General features: G+C 41.0%; 2 protein-coding genes across 2 annotated transcripts in view; one reads left to right on the forward strand and one right to left on the reverse strand.

Moving 5' to 3' along the window:
* Positions 1-11,982, reverse strand: part of gemin5 (gem (nuclear organelle) associated protein 5) — a 23,194-nt gene extending 11,212 nt beyond the window's left edge. The window contains exons 1-12 of the mRNA XM_085174799.1: positions 11,678-11,982; positions 10,030-10,184; positions 9,178-9,359; positions 7,615-7,766; positions 7,334-7,426; positions 6,878-7,010; positions 6,145-6,310; positions 5,578-5,790; positions 5,068-5,153; positions 3,081-3,163; positions 1,979-2,115; positions 224-297 (exon numbers count right to left, since the gene is read on the reverse strand). Of these exons, the coding sequence (XP_085030925.1) occupies positions 224-297; positions 1,979-2,115; positions 3,081-3,163; positions 5,068-5,153; positions 5,578-5,790; positions 6,145-6,310; positions 6,878-7,010; positions 7,334-7,426; positions 7,615-7,766; positions 9,178-9,359; positions 10,030-10,184; positions 11,678-11,819 (1,616 nt within the window). The 5' untranslated portion in view covers positions 11,820-11,982. The remainder of the gene's footprint in view (positions 1-223; positions 298-1,978; positions 2,116-3,080; positions 3,164-5,067; positions 5,154-5,577; positions 5,791-6,144; positions 6,311-6,877; positions 7,011-7,333; positions 7,427-7,614; positions 7,767-9,177; positions 9,360-10,029; positions 10,185-11,677) is intronic.
* A 162-nt stretch (positions 11,983-12,144) lies between these two features.
* On the forward strand, positions 12,145-18,438 carry mrpl22 (mitochondrial ribosomal protein L22). The gene is made up of 7 exons (XM_085174803.1): positions 12,145-12,229; positions 12,319-12,361; positions 15,919-16,051; positions 16,132-16,197; positions 17,235-17,312; positions 17,532-17,601; positions 18,138-18,438. Exons 1-7 carry the CDS (start codon positions 12,205-12,207, stop codon positions 18,344-18,346), a joined length of 624 nt encoding a protein of 207 aa, XP_085030929.1. The 5' UTR covers positions 12,145-12,204; the 3' UTR covers positions 18,347-18,438.
* Positions 18,439-21,394: the final 2,956 nt, after the last annotated feature.

Raw genomic sequence — 21,394 nt, forward strand, 5'->3', positions numbered from 1 at the left:
GCTGGTTCAGGAAGTGTAGACATCTACATGTGTCAGTGTGGCACCCAATCATAATCCCTGAAAGCGACCTAGATAAGAGGGGGCAACAGTTCAAACAGAACAAAATTCATTATTCTGTAGCCTCGAGTCCAGACACTGTCAGCAGACAGTTGGACCCTCAGAGGACTCCCGCAGGCTGCTGATGGTGTGTAACAAGATGGGCCACGCCTGACCGTTCACTCACCCGTCCTCGTTGCCGATGGCAACAACTTTCCCATCTGGCTTCCAGCTGAGGTCGGTGTGTGGAGACAGCTTGTGCTGTTGGGAAGCAAATTTTACCTTTGTAACTTATTCAAATCTCCTTTATTTACATTCAGCAGCAGACATGAAACAAACGGTTGCAGGCACGAAGGACCTGCAGAGTGAACTTGTGCCGTCAGCTTTCTTAGTGTGTCAGCTTTTATTTTGCCTGACATGTTGCTGATTCACTGAGGGCTTAATGAAATCTCTGCACAGATAAAAGTCCTGCTACAAAGCATGTAGCGAAAACATGTCTCTATACATGTGACTGCTTTACTGTCCATCTTACCAACTGCACACAGAGCTCTCTTTGCTTGGTGCTGGAAGTGAGATGATGGTGAGGAGGGTGTCAGGCTGGGTTATTTGTGCCTTTATCTGCAATGCAGCTTATAACAGAGGCTTTTATTTCTAGCGTCCTGTTTGATAACTGATCTTATTTCAATACAAAGTTGGGTTGTTGGGAATTACATCAGGAATCAGTGACCACCAAAGTGATTAGCAATAGATTGCTGAAGATTTGCTTTATTATATTTTAATCTCAGCAGCACTTATACACCATCCTCTCGAAACATGAAAAAAAAAGAAAAGAGAAAAAAAAAAAAAAAAAAGAGGGAAATTCTAGTTTTAAATCATCCTGATTTAAAACTAGAGGTTAAATTAACGGCGCTTTTGCAGAAAGTAGGGCTGGGCTGTATCATACCGTTCACGGTAATACCGGTGTAATTTTGGTCAAGATAGGAAAATGACATATCGCGATAGAATGGGGTAAAACGCGCATGCGCAGTGCCTATGTTTACATACGCACATGGCGGCGACGCAGAATGAGACGAGCGAAAGTGGATCGTTGAATGAAACGGATGAACCAGAATTGGTTTGTAAAAATGCTGCAACTTCAGTGGTGTGGAACTGGTTTAGCTTTCGTCCGTCAGATACACAACAAAGCACTATTTTTGGTAGAGCATGCTAGCGGGCCGTCGTTATTACCGTGTTGTTTGGAAAATACGGCGCACTTAAAATCAATCCTTTGATTTTTCTGAAAATAAAGTTGTGGAGTTGTAAAGTATTTTGTCTAGTGTCAATTATATCGTCAGTTATATCGTTATGGCAAATTTTCAAATGTATATCGTGATAAATATTTTTGGTCATATTGCCCTGCTCTAGCAGAAAGGCTAGTTTTTGTTTCACAGGGCGTCCACGTTTGTCAGTGAAGGATTTCATCGTATTGGCAGCACACGACAAAGAGTGGAGGAGAGAGAGGTGAGCAATGTTGTGCATATAAAAACAGATTAAACAAGTTTGTAGAACCAGGAATGTGCTATGATCCTGCAATTAGCTCGAAGTGTGTCCAGTGTTAACCGGTGTTACAAGCTAGCATCATCTCAGGGAGGTGGTGAATGAGATGAGCCCTCATGTGCATAATATTTCCAGAATATTTTAATTTAATTAATAAAATATTGGTATTTGTCATCCCTGGATCCATACAATATCACCACATAATCCTATATCAATTTTTTTACCCCACCCCTTACAACTATGATCCGTTCATGTGCGTGACAGTGGTTTCCACCACTGCATTATGGGTAACTACGTGTTAAAGAAAGAATTGTTAGGATCAAAAAGGATCAGTGAGTAATACTTCTGAGTTATTTATCTGAGGGCCTGAATAATTACATCATCATCACATCAAAGCCCCTCCCACCTTGATGTCGTTAGTATCTCTGATGAGCTTGTCGATGTCCGACGCCTCTCCGTTCAGCTTGTATGGATCGTGCTGGAGTATGACGCCCTCGCCGGCGCAGCTGTACAGACTAAAGGAAGGTTTTCCTCCTGCTGTCCCTGAACGCCACACAGAACATAAAACTCAGTGTCTTCATGACGGAGGATCTACTGTGGACAAACTGTGGGTTTCAAGTGTTTTTTGATAGCGTTTACCGCTACATAACAACATAACAGTGTGTTAAAGCCAATTACTTAAAGACATTTTACTGCATTACAGTAAATACTTTGTTTTTAACTAGGACTCAAATGATTAGTTAATTGGACACCTCATTAATTCGAGCAAATCGTAAATTTGTAAGGGGAACTTTAACTTGAAATGACTTCATGACTGCAATCTTCACACAGGAGAGCCAAACTTAAACATTTTAAGGACCACAACTCTCAAGGATATAAATGAATTAAAGACTTGGTTACTATAACTACCCATTCAATATATGCACAGGCATTATTATAGGTAATATAGATAAGATAGACTAATCTGTGAACCGCAGGTATGTAGAAGCCTTAATGTAAAGAGCAAGGGAAGCATGGCGGCTGACAGCCCTGAGAAGCAGCTGGTCCTGATTTACTCTGCACACCTATTGTAAGTCATCCTGACAATCTGAACCAATCACAAGTCCATGAATGGAGCTGAACTGGTGCCAATGCTGTGGGTAAACTAATTAGCAGCTACTTTTGTTTGTTTAGGAGCCATCAGCAGAATCTTTGGCAGTGCAACAATTACATTTATGGCTTTGAAGACCAGTGACTGATACGCTAATCAAAATGTCATCTGCCGACAGCTGCTAAAATTAACTTCCTACGTCTTGATTTCCCCACATGCGGCTCAAGAGGAAGGAGGTGAGGAGTAAGTGTTTTCTCAGCTCACTCAATTACAGGGTCGATTACGAAAAGGCGTGCGGAGATGGTCGGGCTTTTTCGCTGACTCTCTGCGTATTTGGTGTCCCGCTGCCAGGCTTTTTGCTGGGTCAGAGCGTTCAGAGCAAACAACAGCAGTTGCTAAGAGTTCATTAAGAACTTACCAAATGACATTGGGGGGACCGGGGGCCCCCAGGCCAACGTGTACACCGTTTTTCTGTGATAGGAGCTCGATATCTGAGGAGGCCTGGGAGGAGACGAAGCAGAACAAACGCTCGCTTAGGGATGTGTGATGTGTATAGCTGCAGGAAAACAGGCCTCGAGGGAGTATAAGAAGAAACCACAAGACTCGCACCAGAAAACAAGCCAAAGATGGACTTTGGAAAGTTTTCTGAAAGTCACAAAGTCAAACTCCAACTGAAATCACAACAGTTCTGACGTTTTGCATAAAAATAAATAAATAAGAAAGCAATTTTCTTACAAATTATTTAAAGTTCGGTTTGTTTCTTTAAGTTGATTTATTCTGCATTTCCTTATTCTTCTGTCAAATGCTGGTATAATACTGGTGGATGAAAGTTAGCAACACCAAAGATTCAAATAATGAGATCACCACAAACCTCATTCACACTCATTTTTACAGGTGCTTTTTTCTAAGCATAGCATTCATGCACTTGCTCTTGGAGAGATGACAGGAAACATTTGGAGTTTTTTGCCCGCAGACACTCTGAGATGCAGGTCGTAGAAGCCAGACCGACCTTCGGATCAGCAGACAACCCGCTGTACCTCCTGAACTACAGCTGCCACATTTTTAATAGGTGTTTTACTTATGCTTTGGGTCTTTTGGTTGATGGGATTTCACTGTATGGTCATTTCAGACACTGGTAAAGCCCTGCAATCCACTAAATGATGCCCCAGAGATTGGTACCAGTGCCAAAATCAAAACACTTCTGAAATTACTTCTTAGGAGTATTCCAAGGCATTAGTATTTACTAAATACTAGGGGTGGGGGAAAAAATCGATACTGTGTAGTATGGTGATATTGTGTTTGCTAATAATGTATCGATACAGGGACAGCAGAAATCAATATTTTGTTACAAAAAGGTTTTTGTGCTCTGACTTCAGAGCATGTTGATCCTTTTTCTGAGCAAGAATCCTGACATTCCTTCACTGTCCAAATGTGTTTAACTTGTTTTTTTGGGCAGCAATAAACATGACAGTTTACTTATTTTAATTTAAGACAAGTTTTATTTTAATTAAGTTTAAAACTTTTTTATTTAATGTAAAATTATATTTTGTTTTAATTTACTTTCAAATTCTTCAGTTGCTGAAGGGGCTGCATAGTTTTCATAAACTGCATAGTTCAGAATAGCTATAATTGTACCAGATGGTTGATTCAGTTAAGTTGGACTAGACTGTAATACAAACCGTTCAGTTTGTCAACAATAAAACTGAAATGAGAGAAAGACTGAGTGTGAGACTTTGATATTAGAGAAAATGAATATTGATAAAGTTTACCTTTATGTACAGAATCTGAATATCGCAAAATATTTTAAAAAATTGCAATAATATCGCATCGTTCGTTAAGTATTGTGATAATATCGTATCGTGGGATGTATGGTGATTCCCACCTCTACTAAATACTAATGCCTGCAAGCTCTTTAATATGTGCAAATTTGATTAACAGTTAGGCAAGTCTAATGCAGTTTGTAGATCACAGCATCAGTTTTATTTTGTTTTGCTTTCAAAGGAAAGACTTGAAGTTTGTTTTGGGAATCTCGGGAAAAGAAAGGGGAGGTGGTGTTCCATACAAGCCCTCAGTTCCGGTTGTGGAAGCCAGACGAGGGGCAGCCAATTAAAAGAAAGTGAGATACATAATGATGTTTTGAAAAGGGAATCAAGCAAAGATCATATTTTACAAATGAACATAAACGATCCTCTGTGGAAAAACACAGCATGGATCACCAAAGTTTAACACATATGCTTCTTCATAAACAATGAAAGTGTTTTGAATACCACCGACACTGATATATGCTTCTGTATGTGCTGTCACCGATCGTCTATCAAGGCAACAGCATGAAACAAGCACAAGCAATAAACACGATAAGCACGGGGGCGGGGTCAGACTGCTAATCTTAGAGAAATGAACCTTACTTGTTGGAGAAGACGTCATAGATACCAACTTTCCCGTCATCCGTTCCAAAAGACAAAGATCCCTCTTTTGTCGGATGCCACGCCAGCTACAACAAATGAAACCCTTTTTTTATGCACTTCATCTTTTGTGTCAGCGAACAGCAACAAGCCTGTAATAATTTAGCCACTATCATCAGCCTCAGACATGATGGAAGCTTGAAGAACAAAAGAAAATTTAAAGGCTGCTTAAAGCCGATAACATAAGTCTGACTTTAATGTCCTCTCAAAGTGTCATCAGCAGCTCCGCTGGATCATTTTTAACGCAGACACTTGGACAGCCGACAAATTGTTTTTTCATCCAAGAAGTTGTTTCTTTACTGATCTGAGCTCTCATCCTTTAACGTCTTTTAGAAAACTTCCTCACACACACACAGACTTTAAAGTGAAGTAAACCATTTATATTCTTCCTGGGTATAAACTGATCATTGTCACTAATTGTTAACCATAAATCAGCTGTGCTTTACTCCTTACCGCTGTGACTTTGGACTTGATCCCCTGCCAGAAGGACCTGACGTCGTACTTGTTCTGAGTGGTCAGCGTGTTCCACACCCGGATCATGTTGTCACCGACACCGAGCGCCAGACATCCAGTACCCACGGGGGAGAAGGTCAGGGCGTAGACGAAACCGCCCAGGGTGGGCAGAGTCCAGCAGCACTCCAGAGAGGCCAGGTCCCAGCACTTAACCTGGAAGAATGAACCAGCTTTCAATGAACTTCCTTCTTTAAAGGCAGTTTAATAAGAAATGTCAGAAATCCTTATTTGCTTTCATGCAAAATTCCCACTTTAAAAAACAGGCCAGATGAACGCTGGAACACAGCAGTGCACTCATGGCTAAAAAAGCTTCTTCGAGTGCATCTTAGCTAGTGCTGGGACATTAATCAGACCGTGGTGTCAGACGGTTGTTGCCTTTGGCTTTCGTTCTCTCTCTGGCCACCAAGGAGGTCTCCTGATTCGTGTGAGCCCACTGCCAATTGGGTTGGCCTGTACTGAATTCCATACTGGCACAGGCCATGTACTGTAAGTTCAAAGGTCACTCACCTCTCTGTCCATGGAGGTGCTGATGAGCAGCTCTCTGCCATCCTGCAGGTGAACCGAACTCATGTTAAAGACGATCCTGCTGTGGTTCTGACCCTCTGAGGATGTGCCGAACAGGGTCCACCTCTGCTTCCCCGTCTTGGTTAAATCCCACATGACCAACTCACCACTGGGGAGACACAAAAATAAGCCTATCAACTCAATTATCAGCCAAGCTCTTGGATACAGCTAATGAAGAAGCCCAAAAACGGAAACTAACGCGAGTACTAAATCCAGCATTGACAAAGCACTTTACCGTTTTACATTTTAATGGCTCTGTTTTATGTTCTATTTTGCTCAATTTGTTCCTGACATTTTGCCAAGAGACTTTTGACAAACACACCTCCAGACAATATCCTGAAAATTAGACGCCAAATAAAAAGGTCTAAAAAGCAATTACAAGTGATTTTACTCCCATTTGTTACAATCCTGAAGTAACAATCTTCAATTTCTGCTGCTTGCAGCTGCATCACAGTTTCATTGACACAGAGTGAAAAAACAGTTTTAAAGTCTGTGTTTTTTATACTGAAGGACAAAATATTAAAGCAGGCAAGTTATGTAAATGTTAAAGTGATGAGGAAAAATTCGAAACGGGCTAAAGTTTTACAATCATTTCTTGTCCTGATCATTTTGTTACTCAGTCAACGACCAAAAAAAGCCTCTTTAAACCGTTTGACTGATTGCACACACGCTGTACCTGAAGCAACTGGACACGAGCTGCGTCGGCCGTCCCTTTGGCCAATGAACGCTGAGCCAGAGACGCTCTTTCACCCCGGGGTCGACTGCGGTGCCTCTCCTCTTCAGGTAGGGCAGCTTCAGAGTCATGACACCTGCAAGGTGAAGGAGAAGATGCTCAAAGGATTACGTCTTACACCAGGTATGATCTAATCACCTGCGGTAAACCTTTGTCATATCATGGAGTTATCAAAAAAAAAAAGCTTTTTATGCTGCGTGTGGGGAGGGAAATAAAATCTAACACGAGCTTCAGAGGTGATCAGAATTTATATACACTGTGCTTTTTTCCTAAGCTCTAACCCTCGTGTTTAAGTGAAATATTAAACACTCATAGTGAATGAAACATTTTCTTCTTCAAGGCTGATTTCTGCAGCATCAATTTAAAAAAAAAAAATCTTAAAAATGAACATAAATCCACCTTTTCCCTTGGCTGTACTCCAGAGCCTTACAGTCTGGTCTTTGCTCCCAGATGCGAGATAGCAGCCATCTCCTCCAGACACTCCATTGGTTGCTATTACATGAGAGGAAAAAAAACCTCATATACTTGTGTTGAATTGGCTTCTTCGAACGAACATATTTTAAAAAGAAAAATAAAAGAGGATCATTTAAATACTGCCCAAATCACAGCAGCGGTTGCCTCAGGGTGCTTTATATTGTAAGCTAAAGACCCGACAATAATACAAAGAAACACAACGTTACCTTCGCCGTCTTCAGGTCTGGTGCAGAGGGCGTCTTCATGGGCCAAAGGCGACCACGCCAGCGCATGGATCTCATCGTCGTGTCCACGGAGACGGTGAATCACCTCGCCTTTCTTACTCACATCAATCAGCACGATCATCCCATCTTTGTACCTACAGCAGCGTTGCCACAGTTACCGACATCACGTTCACTGGATTTAAATTTTGATTCATTTACAATCACGACTTCAAATGATCATGAAAACATGTTTATTGAGATTTTTGTCTGTTACGTACAGCTTTGTGAAAGAATTTAAAAGAACTGTGATCTAGACAGTGTTGGGAAGGTTACTTTTAAAATGTATTCGTTACAGAATACAGAATACATGCCCTAAAATATATTCTGTAACGTATTCCGTTACGTTACTCAATGAGAGTAACGTATTCTGAATACTTTGGATTACTTAATATATTATCATGCTGTTTACAACTACATGAATGTACTATTGCTGTGATTTATTACTGTTGCTGAAGGTCCGCGGCTCCGAACCGTAGTAAAGGGACCTCTGGCTAATACGGTGGGTTCTGTGTCGGGCTCGTAGCTGAAAACTAGCTTTACTTTGTTGTCTGGGTCAACTTTGCTAGCGAGAGACAGAGAGAGGCGTTGAAAGGCTGCTCCAACAGAACTTATTGTTTTTGGAGGAAAACACGAACACGGTGTACAGTCGAGTCTTAATAGCTTACTTACAACTGGGCTCGTCAGGCTCTCTTCTTGGCTGCAGTGGTTATTATTATATTTACATGCTTCCAGCTCCCGTTTCTGCTCGAGGACAGCTCGTACTTTTCCTTTTTCTCCCTCGCTCACAGACACATAACGTGTATGGCAGTCCATTCTCCCTGCAGCACGGACTACACTGCCCATGATGCTACATTCTTTAGAGCTATACCTGTAGCATTCTGCCTGTTAGCTTAGCACAACAACAACAAAAAGGCCTCTCTCACCCAGGAAACACGCAGAGAGAGAGCGTCACCCTGTAACCATGGCAACCGTAACGCTGCCGCCTGGAACAACAGAACGTAGCTGTCAAACAAAACCCAAACAGTCCTGACCCGCCACAATATGAAACAGGGAAGTACCGCCGTGTAATCCATTTATTTCAACAAAGTAACTGTATTCTAAATACCACCTTTTTAAACGGTAACTGTAACGGAATACAGTTACTCATATTTTGTATTTTAAATACGTAACGGCGGTACATGTATTCCGTTACTCCCCAACACTGAATCTAGATGCTCGACTGGTTAAAAATGTTTCTTCAGACATTTTTTTCCTCAAACAAACCTGAGCTCAGAAAGTTGCCCTTCACACGAGTAAAATTTAAAGCGAGTTCTCTCTTTTATGGATAAAAACTACTTTGAAACACTTAGTAGTAGACCCACTTCACTCACTTTATAATGTTAATGTAACCTTTGACAGTCAGTTTGGTAAAATGCAGAAAAACAACCCTCGTTCATGCAAAGTGCTTTAATGTTCATGATCCAGCAGACTAATCTGTCCAGCGGTCGTCTTTCTTGGTATCCTTACCCAACAGCCACATAGTTCCAGGTATGAGGAGAGCAGGTGAGGCAGAAGATGGTTCTGGGCTCAGGGAAGAAGCTGGTCGTGTCACCCGTGTGGTACCAGTGACAGACCACCACGCCTTTCTCATCCCCGGACACCACCAGGTTTTTATCCACAGGGGACCAGTGCAGCGCTGATACGGCGCTCTGTGCTCACAAAGACAAGGAGTGAGTGCGTGTCACAAGTTCTTCCTAGTCAGGTGTGTGCTGACGGGCAGTGAGCTGCTTCCAAAGACATTTATAGCAAATACTAAACACCAGATATTATTATCTAAATGTAAAACCCTTTGTTAACATTTGATGAATCAATATACTAACGTTTTTTATGCCTTTCATGATTTGTCAAATAAATGTCCTTTCTGGGTTTAAACATCTTCCCAATGATATTTAACCAACATGTCATTACATGCCGTTTATTATTCAGATGACTCCACAGACAAAATACTGCTTTAAGGCATCTGCTCAAGCAAATAATGGAAAATAAATATGCAATGCCCTCAGTAACCTTGACAACTGTTTTAAAAATGCCCTCGAGAGAGAATCGCAGAGCTGCTGCAGACGATGTTTTTGCTGCGCGTCCCACTGAGTCCTGTCGAGCTCTGATGCTTAACTTTCCTTCTCCAGACCTGGTCAGTGGTCCAGTCTCATCAAGGAGATTGGACCATTTCATATAAATGTGAAGAAAAACAACGTGAGACGGCACAACGCACATACAAGCTGCTTCCAAGTTGGTGTAGAGCACACAGCATCCTGTAGGGGGCGCAAGCACGACACAAAACCTCTTTCTGTGTTAGTGGACACAGGACAGGACACTCACCTGATGAGCTGTGTGGTCCCTGATAAGAGTCTTGCTGCTGGAGTCCCAGAAACGGAGACTGCCATCGCTGGAGGAGCTGACACAGATGTGACTCTGCCCTGCATGCTGGCAAAACGAGAAGCCGGACACTAAGTCCTTATGGCCCACGAGCTCACCTGAAAAACACACAGAAAAGGACACTGATTTCACTGCGACTGGAGGATTAATCTGTTTAATTTCAATTATGATTTTAGCTTCCAACAGTTATAAACCCAAGATAAACTGGAGAAAATGTACTAATAATTATTACTTTTTTGCTTTCAGCTTCTAACTTAATCTATTATAGTAAATCGTGAGGTTTTACTAGATACAAACTTTACATTAGAAATGTATAAAATACAGTAAACAGCTACTAAAGCTCTGAACTTGATGCCCTCTGTGCCCCCTTTAGACTCACCCCTGCATGCTAAAAGTATCGCTGCTAGAAAGAGAGCACAGATTTGTGCCAGATTTAAAGTGCCAATCGAAATAAACAGTCCATCTGCATACATTTATTTTTGGCTTCTTCTTACTTTAGTTGTGCTGGCACTTTCGTAAATCAGTGGTGGGTGGGAGAAGTGGAAAAGATTGATTTTCTTCACATTTAAGTGATCCAAACAGATGGTTTGATGAAGGACTTTTATTGGTATTTCAATAAGAAAATAAAATATACAATAGGTCTATTTTAGTGAGGGCTTTGTGGTGAGAAACAGCCACTATTCTGAGCCTGCCTGACCACCCTGTGTCCTTCATCATCCTGCACACCCTCATTTAACAACAACAAAAGGTGAGGCAACAATGAGACAAACTCAAACTGCCAATGTCCTCTACAGGGCCTTCTACGTAATAGACCCTGACTGGCATTTGCCAGAGAATCACAGAATCAGGAAATCCACCACTGGTGCTCTATGATCTTCACAAATGAGCACATGTGACAGACATAAAAGGCTCTGGAGAAGCTGTGGAGAACGTTACGCTGCCAGTAACATCACTCAGCATGACCAGTGTGGTGGTGGACCAGTGATGGTCTCAGGAGACCTATCCCTGGAGGCACGCACAGACCTCTTCAGGCTAGGTAACGGCATGACAATGCTCGGCCTCTTGTGGTAAGAGTATACAGGCAGTTCCTGGAGAATGAAGAAACCACACTGACTGGCCCGCACCTAAATCCAATAAAACACATTTTGGCCATTGTGTTTTCTTCAACCTGACGCTACCTGGGTGTACAGACTAGGACCGGGACAAGCTCCTGGTACAGATCACGGAAAAGATCCCAAAGGATATTCATCGTCTGATTAGGAGCATGCCCTGACATTCTCAGAAATTAATACAAGCACATGAGGGCCATACAAACTACCACAATGGATTAGCCTGTCACTGCATTTTTTCACACTGACTTTTGGGGTGTTTTTGGTAAGTTCATCATTGTTATTTCCATCGAATGTTGTAAAATCCTTTCATTGGTCACTGCAGCCCATCACAGCCCGAGATCCTCTAATCTCTCCGATTTGGTCAGGCAGATACGTTGTACCTGAGTTTAACGCGGTGTTTCTGGCTGCAGGGACTCAAACATGAATGCCACGATCAAGTCTGTGCTATGTGTGGTGTCCAGCGGTGACTGCTCACTCACCTGCCACTCTGCACGAAGATGCAGACACATCTATCAAGTAGATGACGTTTTTGGCCCCGACGCCCAGCAAACCGCTGCTGCTGACATCACTGCAGCGCGAGCAGTACCAGTTGGGAGAGGCGGGAAGCGACCGTTCCCGCATGACGCCCTGGATACTTTAAAAATATATATTTTTTTCTCTTTAATAAAGTCCTAGAAACCTAATCCAAACTTCTCACATGTTACCTGCACTATCGTAGCTACAACACTTATGACCGTACACACAGCGTGGTGTCGTAAATCCTACCGGTGCTTACTACGGAAGCCTAGCTGGGACAATCTAAAATCCCAGGTTGTCGAATTAAAAGCAATAATTTTTGACATTTATTTTGAACAAAGACAAAAGTTATTTATTCATTTCCCTCTTAATACGATGTTTAAATGACGATAAATAACTAAAGTAAAGGAATTACGTGCGTTGTGAAAACGCAATAGACTAATATTGACACTGCCATAAAGCGAAGGCATGGATGTCGTAAAAAACCAACATGGCGGCTGCAATGACAGGACGTGGTGAGAGAAATGCAGATATATACAGTTTCGTTGTATTTATAATAAACCTCGTCTACAGTTTAAGTAAAGCGATCTCTTCTTGTTTTCAGGTGTCTCTTTTATTAGGAGTATACCTTCGGTGTTACTCTCACGGTAAGTGCATTAATACGAGTGGCAGGTTAGCTGTACCGCTAACGCTCTTTGCAGAAGGACAAATCCAGCTCAGATTGGCTTTTTATGTTACCCACTCCTGCATCATTAGAGTGGGAATTACGGGTATTATTTAAAGACAGTGTAGGAGGTTATCTTAATTTTACAGCCGCTATTTCTTCAAGTTTAGGTAACCAAGAAACTCCGCATAGTTAGTCTTGGGAGAAAAAGAAGGCTATTGGATTTCTTTAGGTTTGTAAAGACGTTTCACCTCTCATCCAAGATGTTGCTTCAGTTTATAAAAAAAAAAAAAAAAAGAAATGAAGTATAGTCCCGCTTATTTAATTTTCTAGTTGGGTTTATATGCTTTGAAGGTAGTCCTGAGGGTCGTTGATCCATTTTTGATCACCCATCATGAAACCATGACTATCATGTGAACACTGGCATCACTGAAAGAGTGACCCATATGCTTTTGGTGCACATGTACAGTTGGGTCTTGTTCTGTTGTGAACCGACTGTTGGGTTTCTCCTGTGTGCAGATCTGAGCACTCCTTGCTGTACTGCATGCACTATGTGGCTTAGCTTGTGTGACAGTTGAGATAAACCAGTTTTTGTCTCAGAGAAAGTCACAAATATTTTCTACAAATAGGACATCCCAGTGCACTTCAGAACCAGCAACACCCTTACTATTTACTCCCCAGTCAACTCTAACTGCATTATATTGCACGCTAATGTGGAACAGGGTCATTAAACTGAAATGTCTGATTTATAGGATATGGAAAACAAACATCTTAATAACCTTTAAACCTTTATTTAGCGTATTGAATTTGTGTTCACAAAAATGTCAGCTTAACGATTTGAGAAAAAAATGTTTTTGTACATTTGCTTACAGACTGCATGTGCTGACTTATTATTATTATTATTATTATTATCAATAATAATAATAATAATAATAATGCAACAAATAAGGATCTTTTATTATGATTCATTATGACGTATTATTTTCAGTCAGGTTTGTTGTAATTGTGATTGTATGATATTTGTGCCACAATTTATTTGCTTAACAGTTCAAATATTTGTTGGAAATTTGATTGGATGTAAAATTATTAACAAGCTGAATATGGCAAACACACAGCAACACCATCGAGTTCAGCTAAAACCTTCATATGAAATTATGAAACAACAGAGAAGAATTCTGATGAATGAAGAAACTCTGTTCTTCCCACGAGCAATTCCTTATAGAACTTTAGACTGTTACACTGTAACACCAGTGACACAACTCCAGGGGTCCGTTACTTTCTCCTGATATTTTCTAATATTTTATATTTCGTGTTGTTATGTTCATTGTATATTTGATAGTCATAGATAAATTATTGCTTTTTTTTTTGCATTGCATTGCATTGCATAGTGGTAAAAACCCCCAACATGGTTCAGCTTCAGGGTTAAAGCACCTCCTCAGTTTCTTCTGTCCTGGCAGCAGCACATGGTAGCATCTCATCGATGGAAGTTTGGTGAACAGTCTTTTCGGGTGGCTGGGATCTGGTGAGATCCTATTGGCTCAGATCTGCAGCATTTGATGTATATGTCCGTTGGGTGCACCTCCCTATCTTGGGAATTATGCTCTCTATTGAAGTTTTTCCTGGGTAGAAGTTTGAAGTTCTTTAATCATCTGAGTTGGTAGAGTCATTGATGGGCTTTCTTTACCAGTGGGGTGTCTATGATGATGTAAACATCAATGTATTTGAAGTTATCCAGTTATCCACCAGGGCTCCTTTAATGCTTAGAGGGTAGAAACTTTTCTGCTGTTTCATGTTAATGTCCACTGGGGCTGGACCATATCATACCGTTCATGGTAATAACGGTATAATGTTGGGCAACGATAAGAAAATGAAATATCGCGATAGAATATGGGTAAAATGCGCATGCGCAGTGCCTTTGTTTTCATACGCACATGGCGGAAAAAACATGGCGGCGACGCAGAATGAGAAGGGCGAAAGCGGATTGTTGAATGAAACTGATGAACCAGAATTGGTTTGTAAAAATGCTGCAGCTTCAGTGGTGTGGAGCTGGTTTAGCTTTCGTCCGTCAGATACACAACAAAGCACTATTTTTGGTAGAGCATGCTAGCGGGCCGTTATTGTGTTTTTTGGAAAATACGGCACACTTACAATCAATCCTTTTTTTTTTTTTTCTTTTCTGAAAATCGACAGTGCCCCGTATAATCCCGTGTGCCTTATGTATGAATCCTGGTTGTGTTTACTGACCTCGAAATGATTTTATGTACACGGCGCTCGAAAATCTGTCAAATATTTAGTACAACTTTGCTAAGCTACGAAGCCGCACCGCTTGATGGATTGTAGGAGCATTACGGCTATCGTAGGCAGGAGCCTCGCGGAGTGATACGTACTGTGCTTCAACATAATATTACCGTATTGTGTGTGTATCACCTCTTTAAGTTTTGTGGATATTATACATGGTTATGCTGAGGATATGTCGGCCAATTTCCACTGGAAATACCTTTTGGTTAAACTGTCAGCAAGGAATTTGCACTGTTACATTTTTATATAACTTTAATGCAGATAAAAAAATAGCTGCTAGTTTAAGTGAAAATACATTGATGTTTTGGGGTTTTTTGCACTAATAAAGTTGTTGAGTTGTAAAGTATTTTCAGATGTATATCGTGATAAATATTTTTGGTTATATCACCCTGCTCTAGTGTCCACTATCAACTCATTTGTCTTACAGGCATTAATCTTGAGATTGTTCTCCTTACAGCTGTCAACAGGTGCTTAATCTCATCCTGGCAGTCAGATTTGTCATTCTTTGACATCAGATCTGCGCATGTTTTAGAGGGTCCAGAGTGGCAGCCAGGGAAGAAGTGATGGAAGTTATGATCAGTTTCTCAGCACCTTTCATGACCACAGACATCAGTGCTATGGGGCAAAAGTAATTTAAGCAGCTGGGCTGGGGTTTCTTAGGAACAGGGACTATTATTGTCTTTCTGAAGCATGTTGGAATAATGCACTTAGACGGGGAGAGGTTAAAAAATTACTATGAAGGCTAATGAACTGCAGGCTATTTTAAAAAAAAAAATAAAAAATAAAAAAAAATCCATTCTTAAGCCTCCCATGATTGTCTGACTGGGATTTGATCTGAGTGAAGTTGAGTGCAGTTACCAAAGGGAAGGAAAGGGGGGGGAGAAAAGTAAATAGCATACATAAGTTTAATAAAAGAAAACCCCAAAGCACCAAAGACAGGATCCATCTCTTGCTGGCTCAATAGTGGAAACAATATTAACAACACCAGAAAGTCTTTATTACAAAGCATCACTTTCCAGTTCCTCCAGGGGGAGTAGGTGATAAGTGGAGTGTTCCTTCCCCCTCCTATCCTCCTCATCTCTCTTCCTGGGGAGAACAGTGTCAGGACTACCCTGCTTGGCCTGCTGCCACAATGACTTGACTTTAAATAAGTGGAAAATAACAGATGGACAGATGTGGTGTACAGCTGCCTCACACTACTGGACTGAACCCACCTCAGAAACCTTTTCTCCATGTTCCCAGGTTACAGATTCTAGGTGGCTCCCAGCAGCTCTCATGTCTCCACACCAGCGCATCCCTGGAATCCAAAACCTGGGAGAGGAGGAACCTGAAAGTGTATCCACCTCAGCTGCCCGATGAGCCTCGCAGACCAGCAGTGAGTCTTTCTGCCAGTGTATGATGCAGAGTGAAAGGATGTCCTGAACAGGAGCTGATAGAAGTTTTTTCTTCCCACAGGAGATTCACCACAGTAGGAGGCAGATTAAGTACAGCAAAGACAAAATGTGGTATTTGGCCAAAATGGTAAGACATACTATATATTCAAATCATTCGACAGCTCCATCCTGATCTGTAGTGTACAGCCATTTTTAAAAAGTTGTCATCTGATCAGAAATGCTCAAGGAGCTATTTCAGCTTCTTTATTTAAAACACTGTAATTTTGATCATGATTATCATATATTCAGTATGTTCTTCATACTTCACATTAGTCCTAGACAATCGTATTCTTTTAAATAGCTGAATTGGAAAAACTCATTCATGCATTTGTGTCATCGCGCTTAGATTACTGTAATTCCCTGTTTACTAGCTTGGATAAATCATCTCTTTCTCGCCTCCAAGCTATACAAAACACAGCAGCCAGACTACTAACTCGCTCTACCAAGCGTGTTCACATTACTCCCATCTTATATTCTTTACATTGGCTCCCAATAGAGTTTAGAATTCACTTTAAAATTCTTGTTTTAACATACAGAGCACTAAATGGCTCCAGATTACTTATCCAAGCTTCTTATAAAATACACTGCTGCTCGTCATCTCCGCTCACAGACTCAGAGTCTCTTAGTTGTTCCCCGTACACGACTGAAGACAAAAGGGGGCGGAGCCTTTCAGTCTGTTGCACCAAGGCTGTGGAACAGTTTACCGCTACAATTACGTTTGCTTGACTCTGTGGATTCTTTTAAAAAACAGTTAAAAACTCTTCTGTTCAAACAAGCCTTTTGTTGATCTACATATTTTATATTTTTTACATTATTTACATTTGATCTTTTACATTGTATATAATGTTTATTGATTGTACTGTTTATTTTAATATTTGTGTACAGCACTTTGTGATTGTCTGTCTGTGAAAAGCGCTTAATAAATAAAGTTTACTTACTTACTTAAATATGTTCTATCTCAAAACGCTAGACTGTGTCTGTGCACACATTCCACTGTGTTTGTGGCACATCTGCTCATAGACTTGCTCTGGTTTGTAAAAGCAGTCCAGCCTCCTGCTGTCCTAACAGCTGTGCAGAAACTTTGATTTGATTATTTAGTCCAGCTGCTTTTTAATTTTTTTCCAGATCAGAGGGATGAGCATCGACGAGGCCATCGCACAGCTGGAGTTTAATGACAAGAAAGGGGCAAAAATAATGAAAGAGGTTTGGAGCTGCATGTTCACCCTTTTAACTGGTTGTTACCAGTTGTGTGTTTGTTTGCGCACAATCCCAGAGTGCAGATGAATCAAATTCCTGTTGGATTAAAGCGTTCCTGGTTTCACTGCTTATGCTACAGATGTTAGAGCTGTGTTCACACATCATTCGAACATCATCCTTTATGAGCTTGAAGTTTATGAATGAATGTTTGCCTGTGTGTTTCAGGTCCTTCTTGAAGCTCAGGAGATGGCAGTGAGGAATCACAATGTAGAGTACAAATCCAACCTGTTTGTAGGTGAGTGTGAACGTCTGCACGTTAGTACCAGAGCAAAGCTTCTAGGTAGATGATCTGCTGTGTAAATGCAGTGTGCTAACCGTGTCTTAACAGAAAGTAGTCAAGAATAAAAACATGCACTAAATATGCATGCTTTAAAGTTAAAGATGCAATATTGTTTAAATATTTATTTATTTTTGGGACATTTTTTAAAGATTTTTTTCTTCTGAAACTACTTGAAAATGTCACATCAATTCACACACTCTCACCAAAGGCAAGAAGATGCCGTTCAAAGTGAGCAAATGACCTTTAGTAATGGAAAGCAGGTAGTTCGTTGCCTTGTTTAAGATGAGACGCTGTGCAGAGTAATTCATGTGGAGTTGCAAACATTATTACAGAGAAGCCTGAAGTCCACCGGCACAGCCTTCATTACTTTGGCCTGTTTTCGTCACGGGGCACTCTTTCAAATTAAAACTTATCTCTTATCTTTCTCTTCCTCCAAATCTTTCGCCCTCTTTCAACTTCACACCGTTCCCATCCTTTCTTCGCTCCTGCAGCCGAGTCGTATTCCGGTAAAGGGCAGTACCTGAAACGGATCCGTTACCACGGCAGGGGTATGTTTGGCATAATGGACAAAGTTTATTGCCACTACTTCGTCAAGCTGGTGGAGGGCGCACCACCCAAAATTGAGAAGACGACGAGCTTTGACCAGGCCAAAGAGTACGTCCAGTCCCTGAAGAACCGAACCATCATCCACAGTCTGTAGAGCAGACGTCTGACACCGTTTCAATCTCACTGTAACCATTTCTATGTGTATGTATCTTTTTTTTCTGTAAATAAATACATGAGAATTTCTGAGCCTTATTTTTACAACAATATTTTTATGAAAAATACAATTAGCGTGCAGAAATAAGAAAAGACTTGAATTATTTATTTATTATGTTTCATAATCTGCCTAAAGTAATCAAGTGTATCAGAAAAACAAGCTTTTATTTTGCAGAAAGGGCTGAATTTATACAAGTGTGTATTATTGAGTAAATATAGGTTTTTCACATTTCAGTTCCTGCCGTTACACATTAAGAATTCCCACATCTTTTACATCTGCTTATAAAGTCAAAGAGTTTAGTGAAATGTGGGCTGGTACAGTCAGAAGTTTCAATATAACATCAAAAATATTGATGATATACTCCAGTAGGGTTTAAATGACTAAAACACCTGATTAACCCCAAATATTTTATGTAAATAAAAGTATTTGTGTCTCGTTCTTATGACAAATATGCATCCCAAATAATATATTTTAACGTATATCCTGTATTAAAATGCTAATTCAAGTCAACATCAGTTTTGTAGGCTAGTACCAACTCCAGTGCTCGTGTTGGTTTTGGCTGTAACTGTGCTGAGCTGAACACACATTTTGTGCGTTTTTGATTGAACTTCTTTTCGTCCACACCTGCAACCTCATAATAAATAAAAATTCTGTTTTAGAATTAAAAGTTTGCTGCTGGGAGACATACAAATGCAGTTTTGCCACAAAAACATTTAAAACCAAAATATCAGAAGCTTGTCAGCGATGCACATATGATCATTTTTATAGAATTATTTTCTATTATTTTATAGAAATTTGTTTTCAGTGTGGGGTTTGCATGTCCTCTCTGGTCCTGAGTGGGTTCTCTTTGAGAAGTTTGGTTTCCTCCCACAGTCCAAAGACATGCATGTTACATTAACTGCTGACTCTAAACTTAAGTGTAAATGTGTGTGTGTGTGTGTGTTAACCCTGAACAGGATAAATTAAATATTCTAATTATTACTTTATAATGAAGCATTTAGCTCTACATCAAATATATTGCTTTAGATTTCACAGTGTTTGTTGGGGGCAGTGTTGTGCCACAGCATCTGTTAGAAGTAATCCGTTGGTGCTGTAGCCATCAAGAGCTGAAAACCAGCTGTGCAGCCAATTTAAAAGCTATTGCACATTCCTGGAAGTTTGTGAGTAGATGTAAGAAAAAGAGGATTTTTTACTTTTAACAGCTTTGCACACACCACAGCAACGTCTGACATGAACACTGCAATTTGCCTCTGATGTAGCAGTGACGCTCCCTCAGCTGTGCCTTTCATCCCACTGCTGCGCACAGTGAGCCACGAAATAGCTGCATGTGTGGAAAAAGCATCCTGCAGCACCTCAAGAAAATCTCATAGTCCCTGCAGCGCATGCCCAGGTGAAAACAGACCCCGTGTGTCACCCTGTCACAGCCTTCCTCCTCTGTATCTGGTAAGCATGTTAGGGTGACAGCAGTTTCTACGGCTCCTCCCCTGAAGCAAATCTGCCAGCGTCGCTGGTTTTCATCCCTTCACTTCCATCCCAGCTCTGTCTGACTCGCAGACACTCTCAGAGCTGCAGGAATCCATAAGCTGAAAGTGAGTTGCTTGGCTGGGAAGCCTCGTCTGAAGAATGGAGGAAAAATATTCAGTGTTTACAATGAGATTTCACAGGTAACAACAGGCGTCTTTATAAAGCTCGGCCTCGTTAACTGTTCAACCTCAATTTGCTACTTGAATCCACTCCTCCGCTGCCTTTGCTTTCTTATCTAAAGCTCCCGAGGAATGCAATTATGTTTGCTTAATGCGGTGTCTTTCATGTGTTCATCTATTTATGGCTTGCATTTTTCTTTTGGATTTCTCAGACGCACGCTCGTCATTAATGTCTGTTATTCTCCAAAATAAATTGAATTGAATGCGTCGGAAATGACGCTCAGGAGGAGACATCAAAGTGTTTCCTCGTTGGGAATTTGTACTTTCGAAAGGTCGCGGTGTTTTGTCGAAGCCCAGAGCCTCGGTCTCTGCTGTTCCTAATTGGCTTTTATGTTCCTGTCCGTGATGTGACTTTGTGTATTTGCCTGTCGCCGTCCCTCCAAAGCCCACATCAGGTCTGAGCAGTTCTGAGTGCATTTTCAAATAAAATGCCATTTGCTGGCCCCAATTTCGGCTGACAAGTGCCCTCAATCTCAGGTTGGAGGCTGTCTTGGTCCCACAGCACGCACACACACACACACACACACACACACACACACACACGCAAAAGCATTGACTTCAGCAAACAGCAACAGGCTTTATGTCCTCTTTTCTTTCTCTTCATTCTCTCTCAGCTGAGGTTACAACCTGAATGTTCTTTTTTTACAGTGTACCAGCACACACACACACACACACACACACACACACACACACACAAAGAGAGAGACAAATAATACATGTTTGGATTTTATTTACAGTTTAGAACAAATAGGCATCTAGTTTAAGTCTATCAATAAAGCCATACTGAGTTTTTGTGATGGAAACCAACATTCATCTTTGATTTTTACAATATCTGCTCATTTTGCACCAGACAATATTCATTTTTGACACTAATCAATGACATTATCCATCCATCAATAAACCTAACTGCTGATGCATCTTATGACAGGTTACAGGAGCCTATTCCAGGTGGTGACAAACACCCAGACAGCATCAATGCATCTAAACATCTTATAATCAAATTTGCATTTCTTAGATAAGCTGATAAATACATTGTTTATCATTCACTGCCCCGCAGAGACCTTTCAGCACCTCCCAGTATCAGCAGCTCTCAGTTTAGCTCTGAGTAATTCACCTGTCCATTTGCAAGTAGGAGGCCAGCGAGGTGTTCTACAGCCCAGGTCAGCAGCGCATAAAAGAGGCTAAGCTGTTTCATTTGAGGAGGAGACGCGAGGGCTTTAATGACCCAGAAGGATGATGCAGAGCGTGGAGAGCAGATCACAGTCTCTGGAGAAGCTGGTCCTCG

Source organism: Neolamprologus multifasciatus, chromosome 10, assembly GCF_963576455.1.
Source record: "Neolamprologus multifasciatus chromosome 10, fNeoMul1.2, whole genome shotgun sequence".
Lineage (NCBI taxonomy): Eukaryota > Metazoa > Chordata > Actinopteri > Cichliformes > Cichlidae > Neolamprologus > Neolamprologus multifasciatus.

Bases quoted from the DNA above. Each gene is read 5' to 3' on its own strand.
- mrpl22 (XM_085174803.1), top strand. From the start codon at position 12,205: ATGGCGGCTGCAATGACAGGACGTG. The intron at 16,052-16,131 runs GTGAGTCTTTCT...TTCTTCCCACAG, and splicing joins ATGAGCCTCGCAGACCAGCA to GAGATTCACCACAGTAGGAG. The intron at 17,602-18,137 runs GTGAGTGTGAAC...TCGCTCCTGCAG, and splicing joins CAAATCCAACCTGTTTGTAG to CCGAGTCGTATTCCGGTAAA.